The sequence below is a fragment of the Macaca thibetana genome, chromosome 1 (genome assembly GCF_024542745.1).
Source record: "Macaca thibetana thibetana isolate TM-01 chromosome 1, ASM2454274v1, whole genome shotgun sequence".
In the NCBI taxonomy this organism is placed as follows: Eukaryota; Metazoa; Chordata; class Mammalia; order Primates; family Cercopithecidae; genus Macaca; species Macaca thibetana.
In genome coordinates, this window is record NC_065578.1 from 44,579,707 (window position 1) to 44,602,814 (window position 23,108).

Consider the following 23,108-nt stretch of genomic DNA (forward strand, 5'->3'; position numbering starts at 1 on the left):
GAATTGCCTGAGCTCAGGAGTTCGAGACTAGCCTGGGCAACATGATGAAACCCCATCTCTACAAAAAATACAAAAAAAAAAAAAAATTAGCTGGGCATGGTGATGCACGGCTGTAGTCCCAGCTACTTGGGAGGCTGAGGTGGGAGAATCGCTTGAGCCTGGGAGGTGGAGGTTGCAGGCAGCCGAGATCACACCACGGCACTCCAGCCTGGGTGCCTGGGTAACAGCGAGACCCTGTCTCAAAAGTAAAAAAGAAAATAGAATGGTTGTTACCAGGAGCTGGGAAGAGGGAGAAATGAGCAGTCGTTGTTTAATGGGTATAGAGTTTGTTTCACAAGATGAAAAAGGCCAGCCATAGTGGCTCACTTCTATACTCCCAGCACTTTAGAACAAGGTGGGAGGATTGCTTGAACCCAGGAGTTTGAGACCAGCCTGGGCAACACAGCGAGACCTCATATCTACAAAAAATAAAAAATTAGCCAGATGTGGTGGCACATGCCTGTAGTACCAGCTACTTGAAAGGCTGAGACAGGAGGATCACTTGAGCTTGGGAAATGAAGACTGCAGTAAGCCATGATCACTCCACTGCATTCCAGCCTGGGTGACAGAGTGAGACCCATCTTATTTTTGAAACAATAACAATTGAAAAAAGATGAAAAAGATCTGGCAGCCGGACGCAGTGGCTCAATGCCTGTAATCCCAGCACTTTGGGAGGCCGAGGCAGGCAGATCACCTGAGCTCAGGAGTTCAAGACCAGCCTGGGCAACATGTGAAACCCTGTTTCCACTACAAAATACAAAAAATTAGCCGGGTGTGGTGGTGCATGCCTGTAATGCCAGCTACTCGGGAGGCTGAGGCAGGAGAATCGCTTGAACCCAGGAGGCAGAGGTTGCAGTGAGCCAAGATCGTCCACTGCACTCCAGCCTGGGTGACAGAGTGAGACTCTGTCTCAACAACAACAACAACCACAACAACAAAACAAGATCTGGCCTGGTACAGTAGCTACTGTCCCTGTTACGTGGGAGGCTAAGGCAGGAGGACTGCTTGAGCCCGAGAATTTGCGGCTGTAATATACTATGAACTCCAGCCTGGGCAACAGAGCAAGACTCTGCTTCTTTCTTTAAAAAAAAGAAAAAAAGGCCAGGCGTGGTGGCTCATGCCTGTAATTCCAGCACCTTGGGAGGTCGAGGCGGGAGGATCACCTGAGGTCAGGAGTTCGAGACCAGCCTCAACATGGAGAAACCCTGTCTCTACTAAAAATACAAAATTAGTTGGGCGTTGTGGTGCATGCCTGTAAACCCAGCTACTTGGGAGGCTGAGGCAGAAGAATTGCTTGAACCTGGGAGGCGGAGGTTGCGGTGAGCCAAGATCGCGCCATTGCACTCCAGCCTGGGCAGCAAGAGCGAAACTCCGTTTCAAAAAAAGAAAATAAAAAGGTCTGGAGATCTGTTGCACAACAATGTGAACATAATACTAACTACTGAACTACATACTTAAAAATGGATAAGATGATTCAAAACAAACAAAGATTTGTATTTCAGGACCACTCCAGTTGGCAATATAGACTATAGATTTAAAGTGTGAAACAAGACTGACAGAGAGACTAGTTAAAAGGTTATGGCAAGAGATGATGATGGCAGAAGGAATGGTGTAAGATAAATAGTTCAAGATAGTAAAGAGGTGAGATGAACAGTACATGGTGATTGATAAGATTTGGAAAAGGGACCGGGCACGGTGGCTCAAGCCTGTAATCCCAGCACTTTGGGAGGCCGAGACGGGCGGATCATGAGGTCAGGAGATCGAGACCATCCTGGCTAACATGGTGAAACCCCGTCTCTACTAAAAATACAAGAAAATTAGCCGGGCGAGGTGGCGGGCACCTGTAGTCCCAGCTACTCGGGAGGCTGAGGCAGGAGAATGGCGTGAACCCGGGGGAGCGGAGCTTGCAGTGAGCCGAGATCGCGCCACTGCACTCCAGCCTGGGGCATAGAGCAAGACTCCGCGTCAAAAAAAAAAAAAAAAAAAAAAAAAAAAAAAAAAAAAAAGATTTGGAAAAGGGATAGATTAGGGAGAAAGGAAAAGGAAACTATCATTTGTAGAAGAGCCAAGCACTGTATTAATACTTTTGCAAGTTATTAATTCATTTAACAAACATTTATTGAGCAGCCACTTGTGCCTAGTATTACAGAAGATTTTACACAATCATTCTGCCACTATCATAGAACACCTTCTCATTTTTTGAAGTTCACTAAACTAGCCCTTGACACAGCACCTGCTTAATAATTATTTGTTAAGTAGGAAACAGACACAAGCAATTGCATTGAAATGAGCTAAAATGAGCAAGTAAGGAAATAAATGCCTATGATTGACTCTGGAAACCACTGATCTAAGAATTTATTATCTAAGCAAATAATGGTGACCAGGATAACAAGAAAAAACCACATAAAGAGAAAAAGAAAGTAAATACAGAAAGTGTAGACAGTGATTATGTATCAGGCACAGGGATGCAGAACTGCCCCTGAGTAGTAGCAATGTGTGAGAGGTATATCGGGACACCCTCCTTCCGTGGTCCTACTTGCTGCAGATTCCAAAGTTGGAACAGCTCCCAGGAGCCAACATAGAACCAACTCCTGGGAATGATACCACTTATCGAGTTAGGAAAATTACACTTGGCAAATCTATTAGAAACACATCTAGCCTAAACTCAAAAAGAACTCTGTGAATTCAACTGTCGCACTAGTTTAACAATCATGAGGGGATTAGGAGAAAGATTAGCTAGAAATCCTCTGAAGAACTTTCTAAATCCTTCTGCTGTCCTCATACTACCAATACTGTAAAGAGATTCATCAAATGGATGGCCAAAACGACCTTGAAAGAGGCAGATATCTTTGCAGCTAACAGTTTACTGTTAAAAGCTCAAGTGTTGGGAAGGAGTACTCATTTATCCATTTTCCATTTACCCAACAAATATTTATTGCATGCCTTTATGCTCCAGTTACTGACAATTCAGCAGTGAACAATAGCCAAGCCCAAGGAGCTCAAAATCTATAAACCTGTAAGTACAGGATTATAGTCAGCCAAAATTTGATTTAAATCCTAGCTCAGCTACGAGACCTTAGCTAACTTAATCTCTTTCTGAGCCTCAGATTTGTCATCTGTAAAATGGGAAAAATATTACCTATTTCATAGGATTGCATGCTAATTAAATAATATATATTGAGAGGGAGAAAAAAAAAAGCTTAGCAGACCCTGGCACATAGAAAACATTTACTATGAAAAATCACTTAATGATTTTTTTTATTTTTGTTACTCAGGAGATAATACAGCAGTTGAAAAATGCCTCCTTCCAAATCAATGAAACACTCTCTAATGAAAATGTTGATAAACAGGGTATGAACAAGGAAGGTATCACTCAGAGTACTCCTTCAGACACCAGTACTCTATGAAGATATCTCAACTCGAATGTTCAATAAATATCTCAAACTGAACCTATTCAAAAATGACCTCTTGGTCATCTCCCATTGTGTACCTCCTATAGTCTTCCCCATCTCCATTAATGGCAACTCTATTTTTTAGGTGTTCAGGCCAAAAACCTCAGAGTTATCCTTGACTTCTCTCATCCTCTCATACCCCACAGCCAATGCATCAGGAAAGCCTATTTTTTTGCTTTTCTTCTACTTTCAAAATGGATCCAGAATTCCCAGCTCCACTGCTATCATTCTGGTCCATTACCATCAACTCTCACCTTTTTTGTAGCCTTTATCTATTGCACAGACTTTATTGTAACAGTCTCTTAACTGGTTTTCCTGCTTTCATCCTTTCTCTTTTTTCAGTCATTCACCAAACAGTAGCCAGGATGATCCCATTAAAGAATGTCACAAAAACCTCAAAAGACTTCACAATTCATCCTGAGTAAAATCTAAAGTTCTTACAGCAGTATATATGAGACTCTGATCTAGCCAGTGTTTCCTCTTTGACTCCATCTACTACTGTTTTCCTCAAGCTCTCCACTGCAGTCACATCACCCACCTTGGAGTTATTCAACCGGACCAGGTACACTTCTGTCTCCATGCCTTTGCACATACTATTCCAACTACCTACAACACTTTCATATCCACACAGTTAGTTTCTTCACCTTCTTAAATTTTTTTTGTGTGTGTGAGCCACCACACCCGGCCCACCTTCTTAAATTTTAGCCTCTTTTGTGATGCCTTCCCTGTCTACATGTTGAAAATTGTAATCTTCTGCTGGGCGCGGTGGCTCATGCCTGTAATCCCAGCACTTTGGGAGGCCGAGATGGGCGGATCACGAGGTCAGGAGTTTGAGACCAGCCTGACCAACATGGTGAAACCTTGTCTCTACTAAAAATACAAAAAATAGCCGGGCCTGGTGGTGAGTCCCTGTAATCCCAGCTACTTGGGAGGCTAAGGCAGGAGAATTGCTTGAACCTGGGAGGCAGAGGTTGCAGTGAGCCGAGATCGCGCCACTGCACTCCAGCCTGGGCAGCAGAGCGAGACTCCGTCTCAAAAAAAAAAAAAAAAGAAAAAGAAAATTGTAAACCACCTAGCACTTAACATCATATATACTACAATTTGTTTCCTTGTTTAGTTTAACTCCTCTGCCCACCCCCTGCTGATTAAAATATAAATTCCAGCTGGGTACAGTGGCTCATGCCTGTAGTCCCAGTGCTTTGAGAGGCCAAGATGGGAGGATCACTTGAGCCCAGGACCAGCCTGGGCAACATAACAAGACCCTCTCACTACCAAAAATAAATAAAATAAAATAAAATTAAACTTAAAAGAAAAAAATTAAATGTGGGACAGGGATTTTTATTTGTTCATTATTGTATTCCCAGTACCTGGAATAGTGCCAGACATGGTAGGAGCCAAATAAATATCTTTTGGATGAATAAATGAGCCAAAAGCAAGCAAGCAAGTCAGAGAAAAACTGTTTTAAGGATAAAGTAAACTAAATAAACTCTTCTATTATTTGTGGGCTAGCTTGCCAACCTCAAATTCTTGTTTCTCAAATGTCACAGGGAGTTACTAAAAATAAGAACAGAAATGTACTGCAGTTTGAGAGTTTTTTATTACTAAAAGAGCAAAGCAAAAAAATTAAATAAAAATTACTTTTTCCAAAAGCAAAGTATATGTCAAACTGTATTTGTAGAAATATTTTTTGCACATAGAAGTTTAAGTGAAATAAACTTCTAATTATGAAAGGATTTGAGATGTGACATTTCTTTCTCTCTCTCTCTCTCTTTTTTTTTTTTTTTTGAGACAGAGTCTTACTCTGTAATCCAGGCTAGAGTATAGTGGTCTGATCTCGGCTCTGTAGCCTCTGCCTCCAGGGTTGAAGCAATTCTCCTGCCTCAGCCTCTCAAGTAGCTGGGATTACAGGCCCCCGCCACCATGTCTGGCTAATTTTTTTTTCTTTTTTTTTTGTATTTTGAGTAGAGACAGGGTTTCACCATGTTGGCCAGGCTGGTCTTGAACTCCTGACCTCAAGTGATCCATCTGCCGTGGCCTCCCAAAGTGCTAGGATTACAGGTGTGAGCCACTGTGCCTCCCTTCACACTATTTTTGATTTCTGGCTCTTTCCACTAGGACTAATTCAGCTTTCTTAGAGCTGGGTCTACACTAGACCATCAACTACAAACACACACTAAGCATGTACTATGGGCCCAGCCACACAGGGTATTACTATAGGCCCTATCTAGGAGACTTAGTTCCAATTAGAGAACCTGGGATTTGACACAGCTTGGAGATAAGAGAGATAAGGACATTCCTAGTCCTGGAAGGGATACCCAAAGCCAGAATGTATAAAAGAGAGCAAAAAGACCCATGTAACTAAAGGAGGGATTCATATTATCAAACAAGATTAGAGAGAATTTTTTAGACAGAAGCATCACATTATCAAGTGTGCTTGATGACTATTATTCAGATAGTAGTATGTCAAAATGAAGAAAAGAGGTCAGGTGTGATAGCTCACACCTGTAATCCCAGCATTTTGGGAGGCCCAGGTGGGAGGATCTGTTAAGGTCAGGAGTTCGAGACCAGCCTGGGTGATATAGTGAGACTCCATCCTACAAAAAACGTAAAAATTAGCTGGGTGTGGTGGCATGCACCTGTAGTTCCAGCTAATGGGGAGGCTGAGACAGGAGGATCATTTGAGCCCAAGGGTTTGAGGCTGCAGTGAGCTATGATGGTGCCACTGTATTCCATCTTAGGTGACAGAGCAGCAAAACCTTGACTCTTAAGAGAAAACAAAACAAAAAAAAAGTATTTATAGGAATTGAGGCATGGAATAATATTATAGTCTTGGAATGAAGAGAAAGAAGAATAATCAGAAAGATATCACAAAGAAGAAAAGAGGATAAGACTGGGGGCCGATTAAATTTAAGTGATGAGAAAAAAATCAAAACTAATCCCAAAGTACAAAGGATTCTAACGGGAGAACAAGGATTTTTTTTTTTTTTTTTTTTTTTTTTGAGACAGAGTCTCACTCTGTTGGCCAGGCTGGAGTGCAGTGGCACAATCTCGGCTCACTGCAACCTCCGCCTCCCAGGCTCAGGTGATTCTCCTGCCTTAGCCTCCTGAGTAGCTGGTATTACAGGCATGTGCCACCACACCCAGCTAATTTTTGTATTTTTAGTAGAGACGGGGTTTCACCATGTTGGCCAGGCTGGTCTCGAACTCCTGACCTCAGGTAATCTGCCCACCTCGGCCTCCCAAAGTGCTGGGATTACAGGTGAGAGCCACCACACCTGGCTGAGAACAAGGATTCTAATAATGATAAGGGCCAGGCATAGTGGCTCACTGGTACTCATGCATTATTTATGAGTTTAACTCATAAATATTAAACTCATTTAACTATGAGTTTATAAACTCATAAATAATGCATGTCTGATTATATAAGGCTTCTTATAAGTCTGACAAAAGCAACTCAGAAGCAATACATATCAACCCGCATAAACAAGAAATTTCCAAAGTCACTAATACTCTTTTTTTTTTTTGAGACGGAGTCTCTCTCTGTCACCCAGGCTGGAGTACAGTGGCGCAATCTCGGCTCACTGCAAGCTCCGCCTCCCAGGTTCACACCATTCTCCTGCCTCAGCCTCCTGAGTAGCTGGGACTACAGACGCCCACCACCATACCCGGCTGATTTTTCGTATTTTTTTTTTTTTTTAGTAGAGACGGGGTTTCACCATGTTAGCCAGAATGGTCTCCATCTCCTAACCTTGTGATCCGCCCGCCTTGGCCTCCCAAAGTGCTGGGATTACAGGCATGAGCCACCGCGCCCGGCTAATACTCTTAATAAAGAAAGAAGATGTATGGTTGTGTGGGAATAGGGAGTGACAGCAGGATCAGGGCTATGTGAATAAAAAACTCTGCAATAGCCTTTAGCTAAAAGCATTTCTTTCAGTACCAAACATCTGCTCGATTGAGGTGGCTCTGTTGTAAAAAGACCGAATCACCTCGACTAGGCCAAGGAGTATTCTGCAACTGCAGAATTGGCTCAGTGGTTCTCATTGCCACAGAAGAAAATAAGAATAGTTTATTTATTTTATTATTATTTTTTTTCAGACAGGAGTCTCGCTCTGTTTCCTACAGCTCTGTTGGCTAGAGTGTAGTGGCATGATCTTGGCTCACTGCAACCTCCACCTCCCAGGTTCAAGCGATTCTCCTGCTTCAGCCTCTGGAGTAACCGGGACCATGGGCATGTGCTACCCACGCCTGGCTAATTTCTGTATTTTTTGTTTCACCATGTTGGCCAGGCTGGTCTCAAACTCCTGGCCTCAAGTGATCCACCTGCCTTGGCCTCCCAAAGTGCTGGGATTACAGGCATGAGCCACTGCACCTGGCCAGATAGTCTTCTTCATGGCAGAAAAGGCAAGAGAGACACCCAAAACATCCTGCTCACCAAGCAATTCAAATGCTGACTCCCCTGATCAGAGAGTACTGCCATTTGTGATCCCTCTCCACAACCATATACCTTACCCAATTCCCCAGTCTTCTAGTCACTGAGAGGTTCTGCACTAACAGGTTCCCAAATGGCTTGATGTGATGGTATTTCCTTCTCTGTGCCTTTCTTAACAATATTAAAAGGAAAAAGCGCTTTGAAATGACACACAATCTATCCAGAGGCATCTCTTTCTCTCCTCTCTTTTTCTCTCTCTCTCTCCTCTCTATCCCAACCTCCCACTCATCTTGGATATAGAAGAGAAAACATATACCATGTAAGTTTTTGGCAGCTACTTTTTGATTATGAGTGACAGACATCTTTATTTTAGGATGAAATTGACAACATAAAGACAGGGCAAAGAGAATAAGGTCTCTGGACAACATCAATTTAACCAATGAATTATATCAATACTTAATCTAATAAACTGCTAAAATTCCAGTTATATGAGTCCTTTTGTTGTTTAAAGGCCATTTAACTTTTTTCTGTTACTTGCTCCCAAACATATTCTAATATACCCAATGACCAGGAAGGAAGTATCTTTTCCAAATAACCCAGAATACATAAAAAGTGAATTGAATTCTACAAACACTATGCATGCTACACATATAAGATCTTGTGCTTAGCACTGCGGGGAATATAAAAATCAGTTAAGCACAGGATGTTGTAATAGAAATAGACTTTGAAGTCAGATGAACCTGGATGCAATCCTACTTTGGGGAAGTAACTTAATTTCTCTAAAGTTTTAGTTTTCTCATCCACAAAAAGGAAGAAATAAGATTATAGCATTGTGAGAATTATAGTTAATATAAAGTATCAACCATAGAATTCTGCCCATAGTGGGAGTTTAATAACTAATAGTTGTTACAGTTTAAGAAATGGGAGAAATTCTTCACCCTCCAATGGGGCAGAAAACACAAATACTTATGATCTGCTGACTGGGATATTTATAGGGCATGGGTGATTGTCAAGGGTTCCAATTCTTCACCTCCTACTGAATCTGTACCTTATGACACATAACTTTGCAGCATACTCTTGATAATTGCAGCATACTCTTGATAAGGGCAGAGCATATTTCCTACCCCTGGACTCAAGCATGTGACTTGCTTTGTCCAATGGGATGTTGACCAAGCAAATCTGAACAAAAGGAGAGTCATGAAAAGCAGTTTTGCAAATGGACTGGCATATTCTTGCTATTCTGGTATCATCTTAAAAAGGACAAGTCGAGTCTAGCCCACTGGCCCCAGAAGGATGAGCTAGAGCAAAGCTCTCCCAGCAAATCCCAGCATAGAGCAGACCACCAGCTGACCTGCAGATGCATGAGTGAGCCTAAGTGAGATCAGCACAACTGCCCAATCTAGCCCCACTCAGTTCAGCTAACCCTGGAAATGTATGAGAAATAAACATTTATTGTATGCTTTTGAGGTTTTGTGGTTGGAGGGCAACAGCTAACCAATACACAGAATTATATTTTCTGTCTAAAAAAACCAAAGATTTACACTTCCCTGATACTTGTGACTAAGTGAAAGACATGGTTAGGTCTTATGAAAGAAAGACAGAATGAAAGACATACTTATGGTACATTCCTATTCTTTTTTTTAGAGGTCTCTCTCTGTTGCTCAGGCTGGAGTGCAGTGGTAAAATCATGGCTCATTGCACTGTCAACCTTCAACCTCCTGGGCTCAAGCAATCATCCTGTCTCAGCCTCCCAAGTAGCTGAGACTATAGGTGTGTATCACCACATCTGGCCAATTTTTAAATTTTTTATAGAGTCTGGGTCTCACTACCTTGCCAACGCTGGTTTCAAAATCATGGCCTCAAGCAATCCTTCTGCCTCCACCTCCTAAAAGTGTTGGAATTATAGGCATGAGCCACTGCACCCAGCCTCAATACAGATTCTTATTTCAACTCATTAAAATTAAAAGGTTTCATGTGACCTTTCACCAAACTGTTTTCACTATATATTTTTTGAGACAGGGTCTTGCTCTGTCACCAAGGCTGGAATATAGTAGTGCAATTATGGTTCACTGCAGCCTCAACCTGCTAGGCTCAGGTGATCCTCCTACCTCAGCCTCTCCAATAGCTGGGACTACAGGTGCATGCTACCACAACTGACTAATTTTTGTATTTTTTGTAGAGACAGGATTTTGCCATGTTGCCCAGGCTGGTCTCAAATTCCTGAGCTCAAGCGATCTGTCCACGTTGGCCTCTGGGAGTGTTGGGACTACAGGCATGAACTACCATGCCCAGCCTACACTTTCACTTTAACAAATACTAGTTTGCTTAAAAACTTGATTCAGCTGGCCGGGCGCAGTGGCTCATGCCTGTAATCCCCGCACTTTGGGAGGCCGATGCAGGCGGATCACCTGAGGTCAGGAGTTCAAGACCAAAGTGACCAACATGGAGAAACCCCGTCTCTACTAAAAATACAAAATTAGCCAGTCATGGTGGCACATGCCTGTAATCCCGACTACTCAGGAGGCTGACGCAGGAGAATTGCTTGAACCCGGGAGATGGATTGCGGTGAGCTGAGATCCGGCCATTGCACTCCAGCCGGGGCAACAAAAGCAAAACTCCATCTCAAAAAAAAAAAAATCTTGAGTCTATCCTTACTACAGGTAGGTTAAAAACAAAAACAAAATAAAAACCTAACTGTCGGACTGTTCCAAGTTCAATTAATGTCTACAATTACAAAGAAGACTCATGGAAATGGTTCAAGCCCAGGAAAGTCCATATCACTAATGTATATGAGAAATATTCTTCCAAATAATGTGTTTTATAGGTATTAATGAGTGCTATGCTTGTCTACTGTAATTATTGACAAATAAATTGCGAAGAGAAATGAGGAATGGTACTCACATTACTTTGGAGGACAAGCATTCCACCAACTGAAAAGTATTTACTGAATGCCATCTAAGTTTCAAGGACTGTGCTAGATATTATTAATAATTTCTTTTTTATGATCCTTACCATATAGTTGTGCTGCCAAGTCAAATTATAAGGCAATTAAACCTAGAAGTCTCCAAAGACCTATGCCATCAAGGCCTTTGCTGATCCCCTTCTAAAAATAACCAAGAGCATTTGGCTATTTGGGCTTCATCACCATCAGTCTATTAACATCATATTAAAAATTACTAATATCATAAGCTATGTCAAAATCTCATTAATGCTTCTGGAAAGACTGGCAATAAATACTCTTTCATAAAGTACACATTGTATGTTGTATATGGCTATAAACAAGCTAGCAAGCAGCAGATTAAGTACAACATGGCCAAGAGAATATTGCATTATGATCATCCATTACTGTCATTTCCACCACATCCTGCTTTAAAACATGCAACTTAACACAGATTTTAAAGGATGTTCTTCTCTGTCAGCAAAACTAACACACCAGCCCTTTCAATGAATTCACATTTCAGAGAACAATCACATATGCAGGGAATGCACAAATACTTTTACGCTTATTAGCGTCAGAACTCTGGTAGATAGAAGGAAGGTAAGAACTTTATCTTTGAAGAATTTATAGACTCACTTTCAAGAAAAGAACTACATAGGAAATGTTTCTTGATCTGGGGTGCTGGTTATGCGTGTGTTCATTTGTAAAAATTTAGTGAGCTGTACTTTTCATATGTATACTTTTTCTGATACGTTATACTTCAGTAAAAAGTCTAATTTAATGACACTAACAGCAGTATAAACTAAGTACAAAATGAAAAATATTAACAATTCAGAGTTCAGAAGAGGGACTAGTCACTGTTAATAAAAGTTAAAAGAGTTAACATGTATTAAATAATTTCTATATGGCAGGCACTGTACTAAATAAGTATTTTATATTTCATCCTCACAACATCCTTGTGAGGTCAACATTATATCAACAGCATTTGCCACAATTAATACTCCCTCCTTGAAACTCTTTCCTTTCCATTCCAGGCCAACATGCTCTTCTGGTTTTCTACCTACCTCACTAACTGCTCCTTCTCAGTCTGCCCTTCTCCCCAGACTTTCATTCATTCATCTATCTATCTATCTATCTATCTATCTATCTATCTATCTATCTATCTATCTATCTGGAGACAGGGTCTCACTGTATGTATGTATGTATGTATGTATGCATCTATCTATCTATCTAGAGACAGGGTCTCACTCTGTTGCCCAGGCTGAAGTGCAGTGGCACAATCACAGCTCCCTGTAGCCTCAAACTCTTGGGCTCAAGCGATCCTGCTGCCCCAGGCTCCTGAGTAACTAGGACAACAGGTACATGCCATCACATCCAGCTAACTTTTTATTTTTAATTTTTTTTTTAGAGATAGAGTCTCGCTACCTTGCCCAGGTTGGTCTTGAAATCCTGATCTCAGGTAATCCTCTCACCTCGGACTCCCAAAGCAATGGAATTACAGGTGTGAGCTATAGCACCCCGCCTTCCCTAGACATTTAAAATTTAAATACTCAAGGGCTCAGCTCTTGGTCCTCTTCTTTATCTAAACTCCCTGGGGCAGGCATAATTATTAATTATTATTATTCCCATTATACAGATGGAAACTTTGAGATACAGAGAGATTCAAACCTATGCAATCAAGACTTCAGAGGCCATGCTCTTAACCTCTTCACCATTCTGCCGTCTTTGGTTTTCCATTTAAGAGACAGGGCATAGCTGCACACATTCCACATTCTAGTGCCTTCAGTAACTGAGAAGAGAGAGAGACTGAGGCACATGGGATCCTCTTTCATAAGATATTAAGGACTAAGACCAGATACCAAGCCAGTACAAAACCAACGCTCTTGCAAATTCTGTTCAACAACTTTCCTTCCTAAGTTTCTTCACTTTGTACTTTGGTAATTGCTTCTCAAGGAGGAATGTGAAAAGAATCTAGAACACAGATTCTCAAATCTAGATGTTCATGAAATAATCTGAGGAGCTTTTAAAAACATAGATGTAATAGGCCCTATACAAACCTATTAAACCTAGAAGATTCCAGGAATCTGTGTTTCCAAGGAGCACCCAAGCAAGGTCTGCAGCTGATAACTTGGCACCTGAATTTGCTCTAAAGAGAGTTCCCTGATCCTCAGAGGATGAATAATGACTATCACATATTCTGCCTAGCAGAGGCTGGAAATGAAAGGAGAATGAAGATATAAACTGATTCCAACAAGTAATATGAGCAATCAGGAAATAACAGCAGGGACTGTGGAATTCTAGATCCAGACACCAAACATTACCAGGTGGTCTGGTAATTTGTTGCCATAGAGAGTTTGCAGTCAAGTGCTGTCATCCCTTGGCTTAGGAGGGAGTCATATCTAGGCAGCAAGAGCCAATTTAATACTTTAATACTTGAGCACTCATATTCTCAGAGTATTCACCAAGTATTATGAGGGAATACAAGGATATTAAGAAATACTGCCCATTCTGCACATGTACCCCAGAACTTAAAGTATATATAGATGTATAAAGAAATACTGCCATTGTTCCCAGGCAACAGAAGAAAGCATTATTAACACTGCCATTTTTGCATAAACATAAATGCACATACATTTTGTTTACATATGCAAGCAACACTTACTATGGAACTATAAATGCTGAAACTAAGGCAAATACGTTACTTCAACACTTACTGATGTCTTACCTCTGTAAGTGCATGCAATTGTCCTTGATGAACACACACACCCATGAACCTAAAGAACAAAACAGAATTATTTAACAAGTGAAAAGGACACAAACATAAATGTCATATAGAGAAATTAGGTTAGTTATCCATGCATTAGAAACAACCTGTGGGGTGTGGGGCACGGTGGCTTACATCTGTAATCCCAGCACTTTGGGAGGCAGAGGTGTGCAGATCACCTGAGGTCAAGAGTTCAAGACCATCCTGGCCAACATGGTGAAATCCCATCTCTACTAAAAATACAAAAATTAGGCAGGTGTGGTGGCACGCGCCTGTAGTCCAAGCTACTCAGGAGGCTGAGGCAGGAGAATCTCTTGAACCTTGGAGGCAGAGGTTGCAGTGAGCCAAGATTGCACTACTCCAGCCTGGGTGACAGAGGGAGACTGCATCTGAAAAAAAAAAAGATAGCTAGAAAAGAAAGAAAGAAAAAAAAGAAAGGAAAGGAAAGAGGAGGGGAGGGAAGGGGAGGGGGAGGGGAGGAGAAAAGAACCTGTGAAGCTCCCTGCTATCCTGTACAGCCCTGTAGACTCTTAATCTTTTTTTAAAAAAATTATTTCAAGAGTTTTTGGGGTACAGGTGGTTTTTGGTTATATGGATAAGTTTTTTTTACAGGTAATTTCTGGGATTTTGGAACACCTGTCATCTAAGCATTGTACACTGTACCCCATATGTAGTTTTTTTGGTTGTTGCTCTTTTTTGAGACAGAGTCTCGTTCTGTTGCCAGGCTGGATGGAGTACAGTGGCACGATCTTGGCTCACTGCAACCTCCGCCTCCCGGGTTCAAGCAATTCTCCTGCCTCAGCCTCCAGAGTAGCTGGGACTACAGGCACATGCCACCACGCCCAGCTAATTTTTGTATTTTTAGTAGAGACGCGGTTTCACCATGTTGGCCAGGATGGTCTCAATCTTTTGACCTTGTGATCCACCCGCCTTGGCCTCCCAAAGTGATGGGATTACAGACATGAGCCACCGTGCCCGGCCCCATATGTAGTTTTCTATTCCTCGTCCCTCTCCCAACCTTTCCCCCCAGATCCTCAAGGTTCATTATATCATTCTCATGACTTTGCATAAGATTTAGCATAAGACTCTTACTCTTGATTAAGATGCCAGGCTGATAAATTTCTAAATTTACCATGAAATATCTGGTTGTAGCAAGACCTGGTGGTAAAAAGCAATGGTGGAAGAAGGAGAGTAGTAAGCCTTGAAAATAGCATGGTATAATGGAAAAAGCCCCAACTGGAAGTAAGCTTGATGCTGGTTTCAGCTCTGCCATTACCTGACTACATGCTTACACACAGATACACACACAAGTCACTAATTTCTTTTTAGTTTAAACACTTCAGTGATATTTGAAGTTTTTCTCAACCAATAGGTTATATTTATATATATATAAATGATTTTTAAATAAAAACCATAAATCAATGAGTATAACTGATAATGATCACGAAGTAGGAGAAGATAAATGTCTTAAAGCCATTAACAATACCCAAGTCCCAAGTAAGTTCTAGTTTAGAAGAGCAAAGAAATGGGAAGAGACTGACTACAAGCAGAGTGCAAGGCACAGCAGTGACTGTGTTAGAAAGGACCATAACATTTCCAGGAAGACAGGGTCTATGTCATATTCTTCCCTGTGTTCACAGAACCTAACACCACCTACTAAACAAAGAGTAAGCAAATTCAGTAAATGATTGCTGAGTGAGAAGAAACAAAGGAGAATGCCTGGTTGGCTGTAATATCACAGCAGAGTTTTTAAAACATGCTGCTTCCATATTTCAACTAATATGGAAATATCCCACCACTTTGGGAGTCCAAGGCGGGTGGATCACCTGAGGTCAGGAGTTCAAGACCACCCTGGCCAACATGGTGAAACCCTGTCTCTACTAAAAATACAAAAGTTAGCTGGGCATGGTGGCAGGCGCCTGTAGTCCCAGCTACTCAGGAGGCTGAGGCAGGAAAATCACTTGAACCCAGGAGGTGGAGGTTGCAGTGAGCCGAGATCATGCCATTGCACTCCAGCCTGGGCAACAAGAGTGAAACTCTGTCTCAAAAATAAATACATTAATTAATAATAAAAATAAAATAAGATAGGCCATTTTTCTCTAAATGTTCATACAACTCCCCAATCACTAGAATTATGAGGGTATGCCATTAATTTATTCAACAATTATTTATTGAATGGCTGCTATGTTGAAAGTATTAAGGACAGAGAGTAAATAAAAACTTTCATTCTAGGGTCATTCTGTTGGAGGGCAATTATAACAAAAAGATAAATTATGCAGAATGTGGTTAAATTGTATACATGAACTGCTATTTCTAGTCAGCCTCTTTCAGAAAGACTGCTTCTCTGAGATTAAATGATATCCTTGCCTAGGAATAATTCTACTCCCATTATCCCACTATAACAAAAACAGTTAAAGTAAAATATGGTAAGCTACATTTCCCGCTTGATTAAGGCTTTCCAAACTATGATGGGTACTAACAGGCATTGGCTAACTATGGCCAACTACCTGTTTTTATCAATTAAGTTTTACTAGAGCATAGACATGGTATTATCTATGGCTTCTTTGATGTTACAATGGCAGAGTTGAATAGTTGTGACAGAGACTGTATGATTTGTAAAGACTAAAATATTTACTATGTAGCCCTTTATAGAAAAAGTCTGCTGACTACAATGATTTGAATGTTTGCTCACTCCAAAACTCATAGTGAAACTTAATTCCCAATGTGGCAGTATTGAGAGGTATGGATTTTAAGACATGATTGGGTCATGAGGGCTCTGCCTAATCCATTCATGGATTAATGGATTATTGCAGTAATGAGTCTGGTAGCTGTATAAGAGGAGGAAGAGACTGGGCACAGTGGCTCATGCATATAATCCCAACACTTTGAGTGGTCAAGGCAGGAGGGTTGCTTGAACCCAGGAGTTCAAGACTAGCCTGGGCAATATAGGGAGACCTGAGACCTTGTCATATACATATGTTAGCTTGGTGTGGTGGCACACTTTTGTGGTCTCAGTTACTCAGGAGGCTGAGGTGGGAGGACTACTTGAGCCCAGGAAATTGAGGCTGCAGTGAGCTGAGATCATGCCACTGTACTCCAGCCTGGGTGACAGAGTAAGACCTGTCTCCAACAAAAAAAAAAAAAAGGAAGAGAGACCTGAGCTGGCATACCCAGCCCCTTTGCCAAGTGATGCCCTGAGCCACTTCGGGACACTGCAGAGAGTCCCCACCAGCAAGAAGGCTCTCACCAGATGTGGCCCCTCAACCCTAGACTTCTCAGACTCCATAAATGTAAGAAATAGTTTCCTCTTCTTTATAAATTGCCCAGTTTCTGGTATTGTAAGCAATAGAAAACACTAAGGCATTGACCCTTGCTCTAGAACACAGGGATATCTATCCATTTCCACCTGGGAGACATTAAGAAAGTTACCTAATCTTTATAAATCACAATTTCCTCATCTATGAAAATGGACAGAAAAATAACACTACCTTAAAAGGTTGTTATGATAATTAAATGGGATATTTTCAAGTATACTGTTTAGCAATGCCTAGTGTATGCTCAAATGGTTTTTATTTTATCATTATTAACAATCCTAAATTACATCATCCTTTACATGGCTATGAGAGTTACCTTTGCAAAACATAAAATATGTCACTCTTGTTCATAACTCCTCAATGGTCCCCTTCTGCCTACAGAATAACATTAAAACTTCCCATGATCCACTCCAACTTATCTTTGAAACCTCACATTTTCCCATGAGCCTTATTTTTCACCCATCTGTCCTTTTCCTCTGGGTTCTATGATCCTAGCCTACAAATATATACTTAAATTTCCCTCATGTTAAAACATTCTTCTGGCCAGGCGCGGTGGCTCACACCTGTAATCCCAGCACTTTGGGAGGCTGAGGCAGGCGGATCACAAGGTCAAGAGATCGAGACCAGGATCGGTGAAACCCCGTCTCTACTAAAAATACAAAAAAGTAGCCGGGTGTGGTGGCGGGAGCCTGTAGTCCCAGCTACTCTGGAGGCTGAGGCAGGAGTATGGCGTGAACCTGGGAGGCGGAGCTTGCAGTGAGCCGAGATTGCGCCACAGCACTCCAGCCTGGGCGACAGAGCAAGACTCCGTCTCAAAAAAGAAAAAAAAAATTCCTCCACCAGGCACAGTGGCTCACACCTGTAATCCTGGCACTTTGGGAGGCCAAGGCGGGCAGATCTCTTGAGCCCAGGAGATTGAGACCAGCCTGGGGAATATGGCAAAATAGGATCTTTACAAAAAACACAAAATAATAATTGTATTGTTTATACAAAAATACAAAAATTAGCCAGGCATGGTGGCATGCCTGTGGTCCCAGCTACTCAGTAGGCTGAGGCAGGAGGATCACTTGAGCCAGGGAGGCAGAAGTTGCAGTGAGCCAAGATCGTGCCACTGCACTCCAGCCTGGACAACAGAATGAGACTCCGTCTAAAAAATACAAATAAAAATCTTCCCTTGTCCACTCGCTAAAATATGAATCTAGTTCACTCTTTTTAATTGTTACCAAACTTTAAGAATAGGTTACATTCTCTATCTATGTTTCTAGGTTTCTTTTTTTTTTTTCTTTAAAAAGAGTCTTGGCCGGGCGCGGTGGCTCAAGCCTGTAATCCCAGCACTTTGGGAGGCCGAGACGGGCGGATCACGAGGTCAGGAGATCGAGACCATCCTGGCTAACACGGTGAAACCCCGTCTCTACTAAAAAAAAAAAAAAAAATACAAAAAACTAGCCGGGCGAGGTGGCGGGCGCCTGTAGTCCCAGCTACTCGGGAGGCTGAGGCAGGAGAATGGCGTGAACCTGGGAGGCGGAGCTTGCAGTGAGCTGAGATCCGGCCATTGCACTCCAGCCTGGGTGACAGAGCGAGACTCCCTCTCAAAAAAAAAAATAATAAAATAAAAAAATAAAAAGAGTCTTACTTTGTTGCTCAGGCTGGAGTACAGTGGTGTGATCACTGCTCATTGCAACCTTGAATTCCTGGGCTCAAGCAATCCTCCCACCTCAGCCTCATGAGCAGCTAGGACTATAGGTGTGCACCACCACGCCTGGCTAATTTTGGTATTATTATTATTGTTATTATTATTATTATAGCGTAGGGTCTCATTATGTTTCCTAGGCTGGTCTGGAACTCCTGGCCTCAAGAAATCCTCCCACCTCAGCTTCCTAAAGTGCTGAGCTTACAGGCGTGAGCCATTGCACCCAGTCTCTAGCTACATTTCTTTAATCTTCACTGATTCCTAAATTCATTTTAATCTGCCTTATTCCCACATCACTCCTGTAAGAGTTTTGTTGTTGTTGTTGCTGTTGTTTTGTTTTTTGAGACGGATTCTCCCTCTGTCGCCCAGGCTGGTGTGCAATGACGTGATCTCGGCTCACTGCAACCTCTGCTTCCTGGGTTCAAGCAATTCTCCTGCCTCAGCCTCCCGAGTAGCTGGACTACAGACGTGTGCCACCATACCCAGCTAATTTTTGTATTTTTAGTAGAGATGGGGTTTCACCATGTTATCCAGGATAGTCTTGATCTCCTGAGCCTTGTGATCCGCCCACCTTGGCCTCCCAAAGTGCTGGGATTACAGATGTGAGCCACTTTGCCCGGCTCTTTTTTTTTTTTTTTTTGAGACAGGGTCTTGCTTTGTTGTCCAGGCTGGAGTACAACAGTGTGATTATAGCTCGCTGCAACCTCAACCTCATTGTCTCACGTGATCCTCCCACCTCAGTCTCCTGAGTAGCTGCGACTACAGGCACACATCACCACACCAAGTTAATTTTTTAATTTTTAAAATAGAGATGGGGTCTTGCTGTTATCCAGGTTGGTCTTGAACTCCTTGCATCAGGCAATCCTCCTGCGTTAGCCCCATATCACTCTTGTAACTTTTCTCACTATGGAAGATTCAGAGCTTCATTTATCTCTGCATTTCTACTACCTAGTATAGTGTCTAGCACACAGTAAGCTAGTTCTCAGTAAAGATTTATTAAATGGCATGAATGATTTTTATGACTTGGAAACTTGGTTGAAGTTCCTTCCTTGAATTGGAGTACTATACTTACTGAAAATCATCCAAGATCAGCTAAAATTTCATCTTCTATACAAAGGATCTCCCCGATGCCCTTAGCATTAATCCCTTCTCTCTCTCTTTTGTCTCTCCCTACCTCCCACAGTACAACTAGCACTTTTCACCCTACCTTGAATGACTGCTAATTAGTATTAAGTTGTCTGGATCTTGAGTTAGACTGCTTTGAGTTGAATCCTGGCTCTACCATTTACTGATGACCTCTCTGCAATTCAGTTTCTTCACATGCAAAATGTAAATATTAATATTACCTAACCCACATGGTTATTGTGAAGATAAAATGAGATAACTTGGGCTCCTGGAACATAATAAGCACTAGAAAATGTTAGCTATTCTTGCTACTCTAACATTTCTGACTCCTTCCCCAGACTGGAATATAAGGTATTGACTGATTGAATGATTGAGACGGAGTCTCGCTCTGTCACCCAGGCTGGAGTGCAGTGGTACAATCTTGCCGCACTGCAACCTCCGCCTCCCGGGTTCAAGCAATTCTCCTGCCTCAGCCTCCTGAGTAGCTGAGATTATAGGCAACTGCCACCATACCAAGATAATTTTTGTATTTTTAGTACAGATAGGGCTTCACCATGTTGGCCAGGCTGGTCTTAAACTCTTCACCTCAGGTGATTCACCCACTTCAGGTGATCCGCCCACCTCAGCCTCCCAAAGTGCTAGGATTACAGGTGTAAGCCACCGTGCCCAGCCTATGTAAATATTTTTTAGCCAGGCATGGTGGCTCATGCCTGTAATCCCAGCATTTTGGGAGGCAGAGGCAGGTGGATCACCTCAGGTCGGGAGTTTGAGACCAGCCTGACCAACATGGAGACACCCCGTCTCTACTAAAAATACAAAATTAGCCAGGTGTGGTGGCACATGCCTATAATCCCAGATACTCAGGAGGCTGAGGCAGGAGAATTGCTTGAACCCAGGAGGTGGAGGTTGTGGTGAGCCAAGAGCACGCCATTGCACTCCAGCCTGGGCAACAAGAGTGAAACTCTGTCTCAAAAAAAAAAAAAAAAAAAAAAAGAATATTTTTTAAAAGAAATTTATTTTTTAGAGATGGGGTATTGCTATGTTGCCCAGGCTGGTCTCAAATTCCTGGGCTCAAGTGATCCTCCCACCTCGGCCTCCCAAAGTGCTAGTATTACAGGCATGAGCCATCATGCTGGGCCAAGTCTTTTAAGAGTACAGATCTTGTCTCATTTGTTTCTATATACAATGTCTCACACAAAATGTTTTGTACACAAGTTGCTAAACACACATTTATTGAATGAAGAAGCAATAATCACCAAATTAACTTCACAATGTAAACTCGTGTTACAATAAAGAACATTAGAGGCAGGTACAAGGCAGTAAAACCAAGAGGTATTTGATTTTCTTTAATCAAATATTTATAAAGAAGTCAGACAATAGGGTTCTACTAGAAAAACAACAGCTACATTTTAAAATCGTGGGTTTTTCTAGAAGTTGAAAAGACCTGGTTTGGATGTGACACACCCTTGCTTTTCTTCCTCCCGGGCCCACTATCATTTTGACCACGCCATCTACAGGGATGTCACAGCACATCCAGGCAGGCACTGGCTTCATAGGACAGTTTTCTGTCTGCTTTCTTCCCACCCTCTACTCAAATAACCGTATCACAGTTGTGTCACATAATTCTACTTCTATGTGCAACTTGACTGCCTGACCTCTCTCAACTCATTCCTAACGGAAAACCACCACCACCACCACCACATCCAAAATGGTGTCACAGAGCTGGCAAGCTGAGACATGCATTAGCTTTATATTGGAAAAAGAGCGGTCGGGCATGGTGGCTCATGCCTGTAATCCCAGCACTTTGGGAGGCCAAGGTGGGCGGATCACGAGGTCAAGAGATCAAGACCATTCTGGCCAACATGGTGAAACCCCATCTCTACTAAAAATACAAAAATTAGCCAGGCGTGGTGGTGGGTGCCTGTAGTCCCAGCTACTCGAGAGGCTGAGGCAGGAGAATCACTTGAACCCGGGAGGTGGAGGTTGCAGTGAGCTAAGATCATGCCACTGCACTTCAGCCTGGGTGACAGCGAGACTCCGTCTCAAAAAAAAAAAAAAAAAAGAAGAGTTTTAACAGAGTTAATCACTCTAAATGTTATAAAAAATATACACTATAAAGAGGAACTATTACTCATCCTTGACAGGGAAGTGACATGTGTCTAGAAAAGAATGTAACATCAACAATAAGTTTTCACTTAAGTTTTTATTGCTAACTATATCAAAAATCGAAATGAAGCCTCAAATCATTGTCATGTCACAAGATAAGGCCTTAAAAATTTATATTCTGAATGATTTTTATTCCCCTATCCCCATACCCCACTCCAAATCATACCAGTTAGAATTACTTAACTCAGGAAGGGGGGTACTTTCTTACTGCATGTGCTCTGAGAGTAAGTGATTACTCAACTTTGTTATTTTTAGTTTCATATGACATACAGATTCATGTTGAGAAGGAGGGTTACTTTTTTTTTTGAGACAAAGTCTTGCTCTGTCGCCCAGGCTGGAGTGCAGTGGCACGGTGCAACGGTGTGATCATAAGCTCACTGCAGCCTCAACCTCCTGGGTTCAAGCAACTGTCCTGTCTCAGCCTCCTGAGTAGCTGGGACTACAGGCACACACCACCACAGCTGGCTATTTTTTTTTTTTTTTTTTTTTTGGTAGAGACAGGGTCTCACTACGTTGCCTAGGCTGGTCTTAAGTTCCTGGCCTCAAGTGATCTTCCTGCCTTGGCTTCCCGAAGTAAGCCACCACACTAGGCCAAGGATTGCTTTTGTACTTTAGACCACTGTGGAAATAAACCCATGAGGGATCTTGTCAAAATGCAGACTCGCATTCTGTAGGTCAGGGATGGGGCCTAAGAATCTGAATTTCTAAACTTCCAGGTGATACTGATGTCGCTTGGTCTACAGACTACATGTAGTGAGTAGCAAGGCCTTGTCTAAACAAAGGACTGTTTATCACTGCTCTAAAGATAGTAAGACCAACAGGAAACTTTTTTTTTTTTTTTTTTTTTGAGACAGAGCCTCACTCTGTTGCCCAGACTGTAGTGCAATGGTTCGATCTTGGTTCACTGCACCTCTGCCTCCTGGGTTCAAGAGATTCTCCTGCCTCAGCCTCCCAAGTAGCTGGGATTACAGGCGCCCACCACCACACCCAGCTAATTTTTGTATTTTTAGTAGAGTTGGGGTTTTACCATTTTGACCAGGCTGGTCTCAAACTCCTGACCTCAAGTGATCCGCCCATCTCGGCCTCCCAAAAGGGTGGGATTACAGGCATTAGCCACTGCACCTGGCCTCAACAGGGAACTCTTAACTCTGATACTACTGGTAAACTAGACTCTGTCTAGAGACTAGAGTC

The 23,108-nt window shown here is 42.1% G+C and overlaps 1 protein-coding gene across 3 annotated transcripts in view; it reads right to left on the reverse strand.

Annotated features, from left to right (window-relative positions):
• TESK2 (testis associated actin remodelling kinase 2) overlaps positions 1 to 23,108 on the reverse strand; it is a 152,917-nt gene that overhangs the window by 27,331 nt on the left and 102,478 nt on the right. For all 3 annotated transcript variants that reach the window (XM_050798811.1, XM_050798829.1, XM_050798820.1), the window contains exon 4: positions 13,584 to 13,632. In XM_050798811.1, the coding sequence (XP_050654768.1) occupies positions 13,584 to 13,632 (49 nt within the window). The remainder of the gene's footprint in view (positions 1 to 13,583; positions 13,633 to 23,108) is intronic.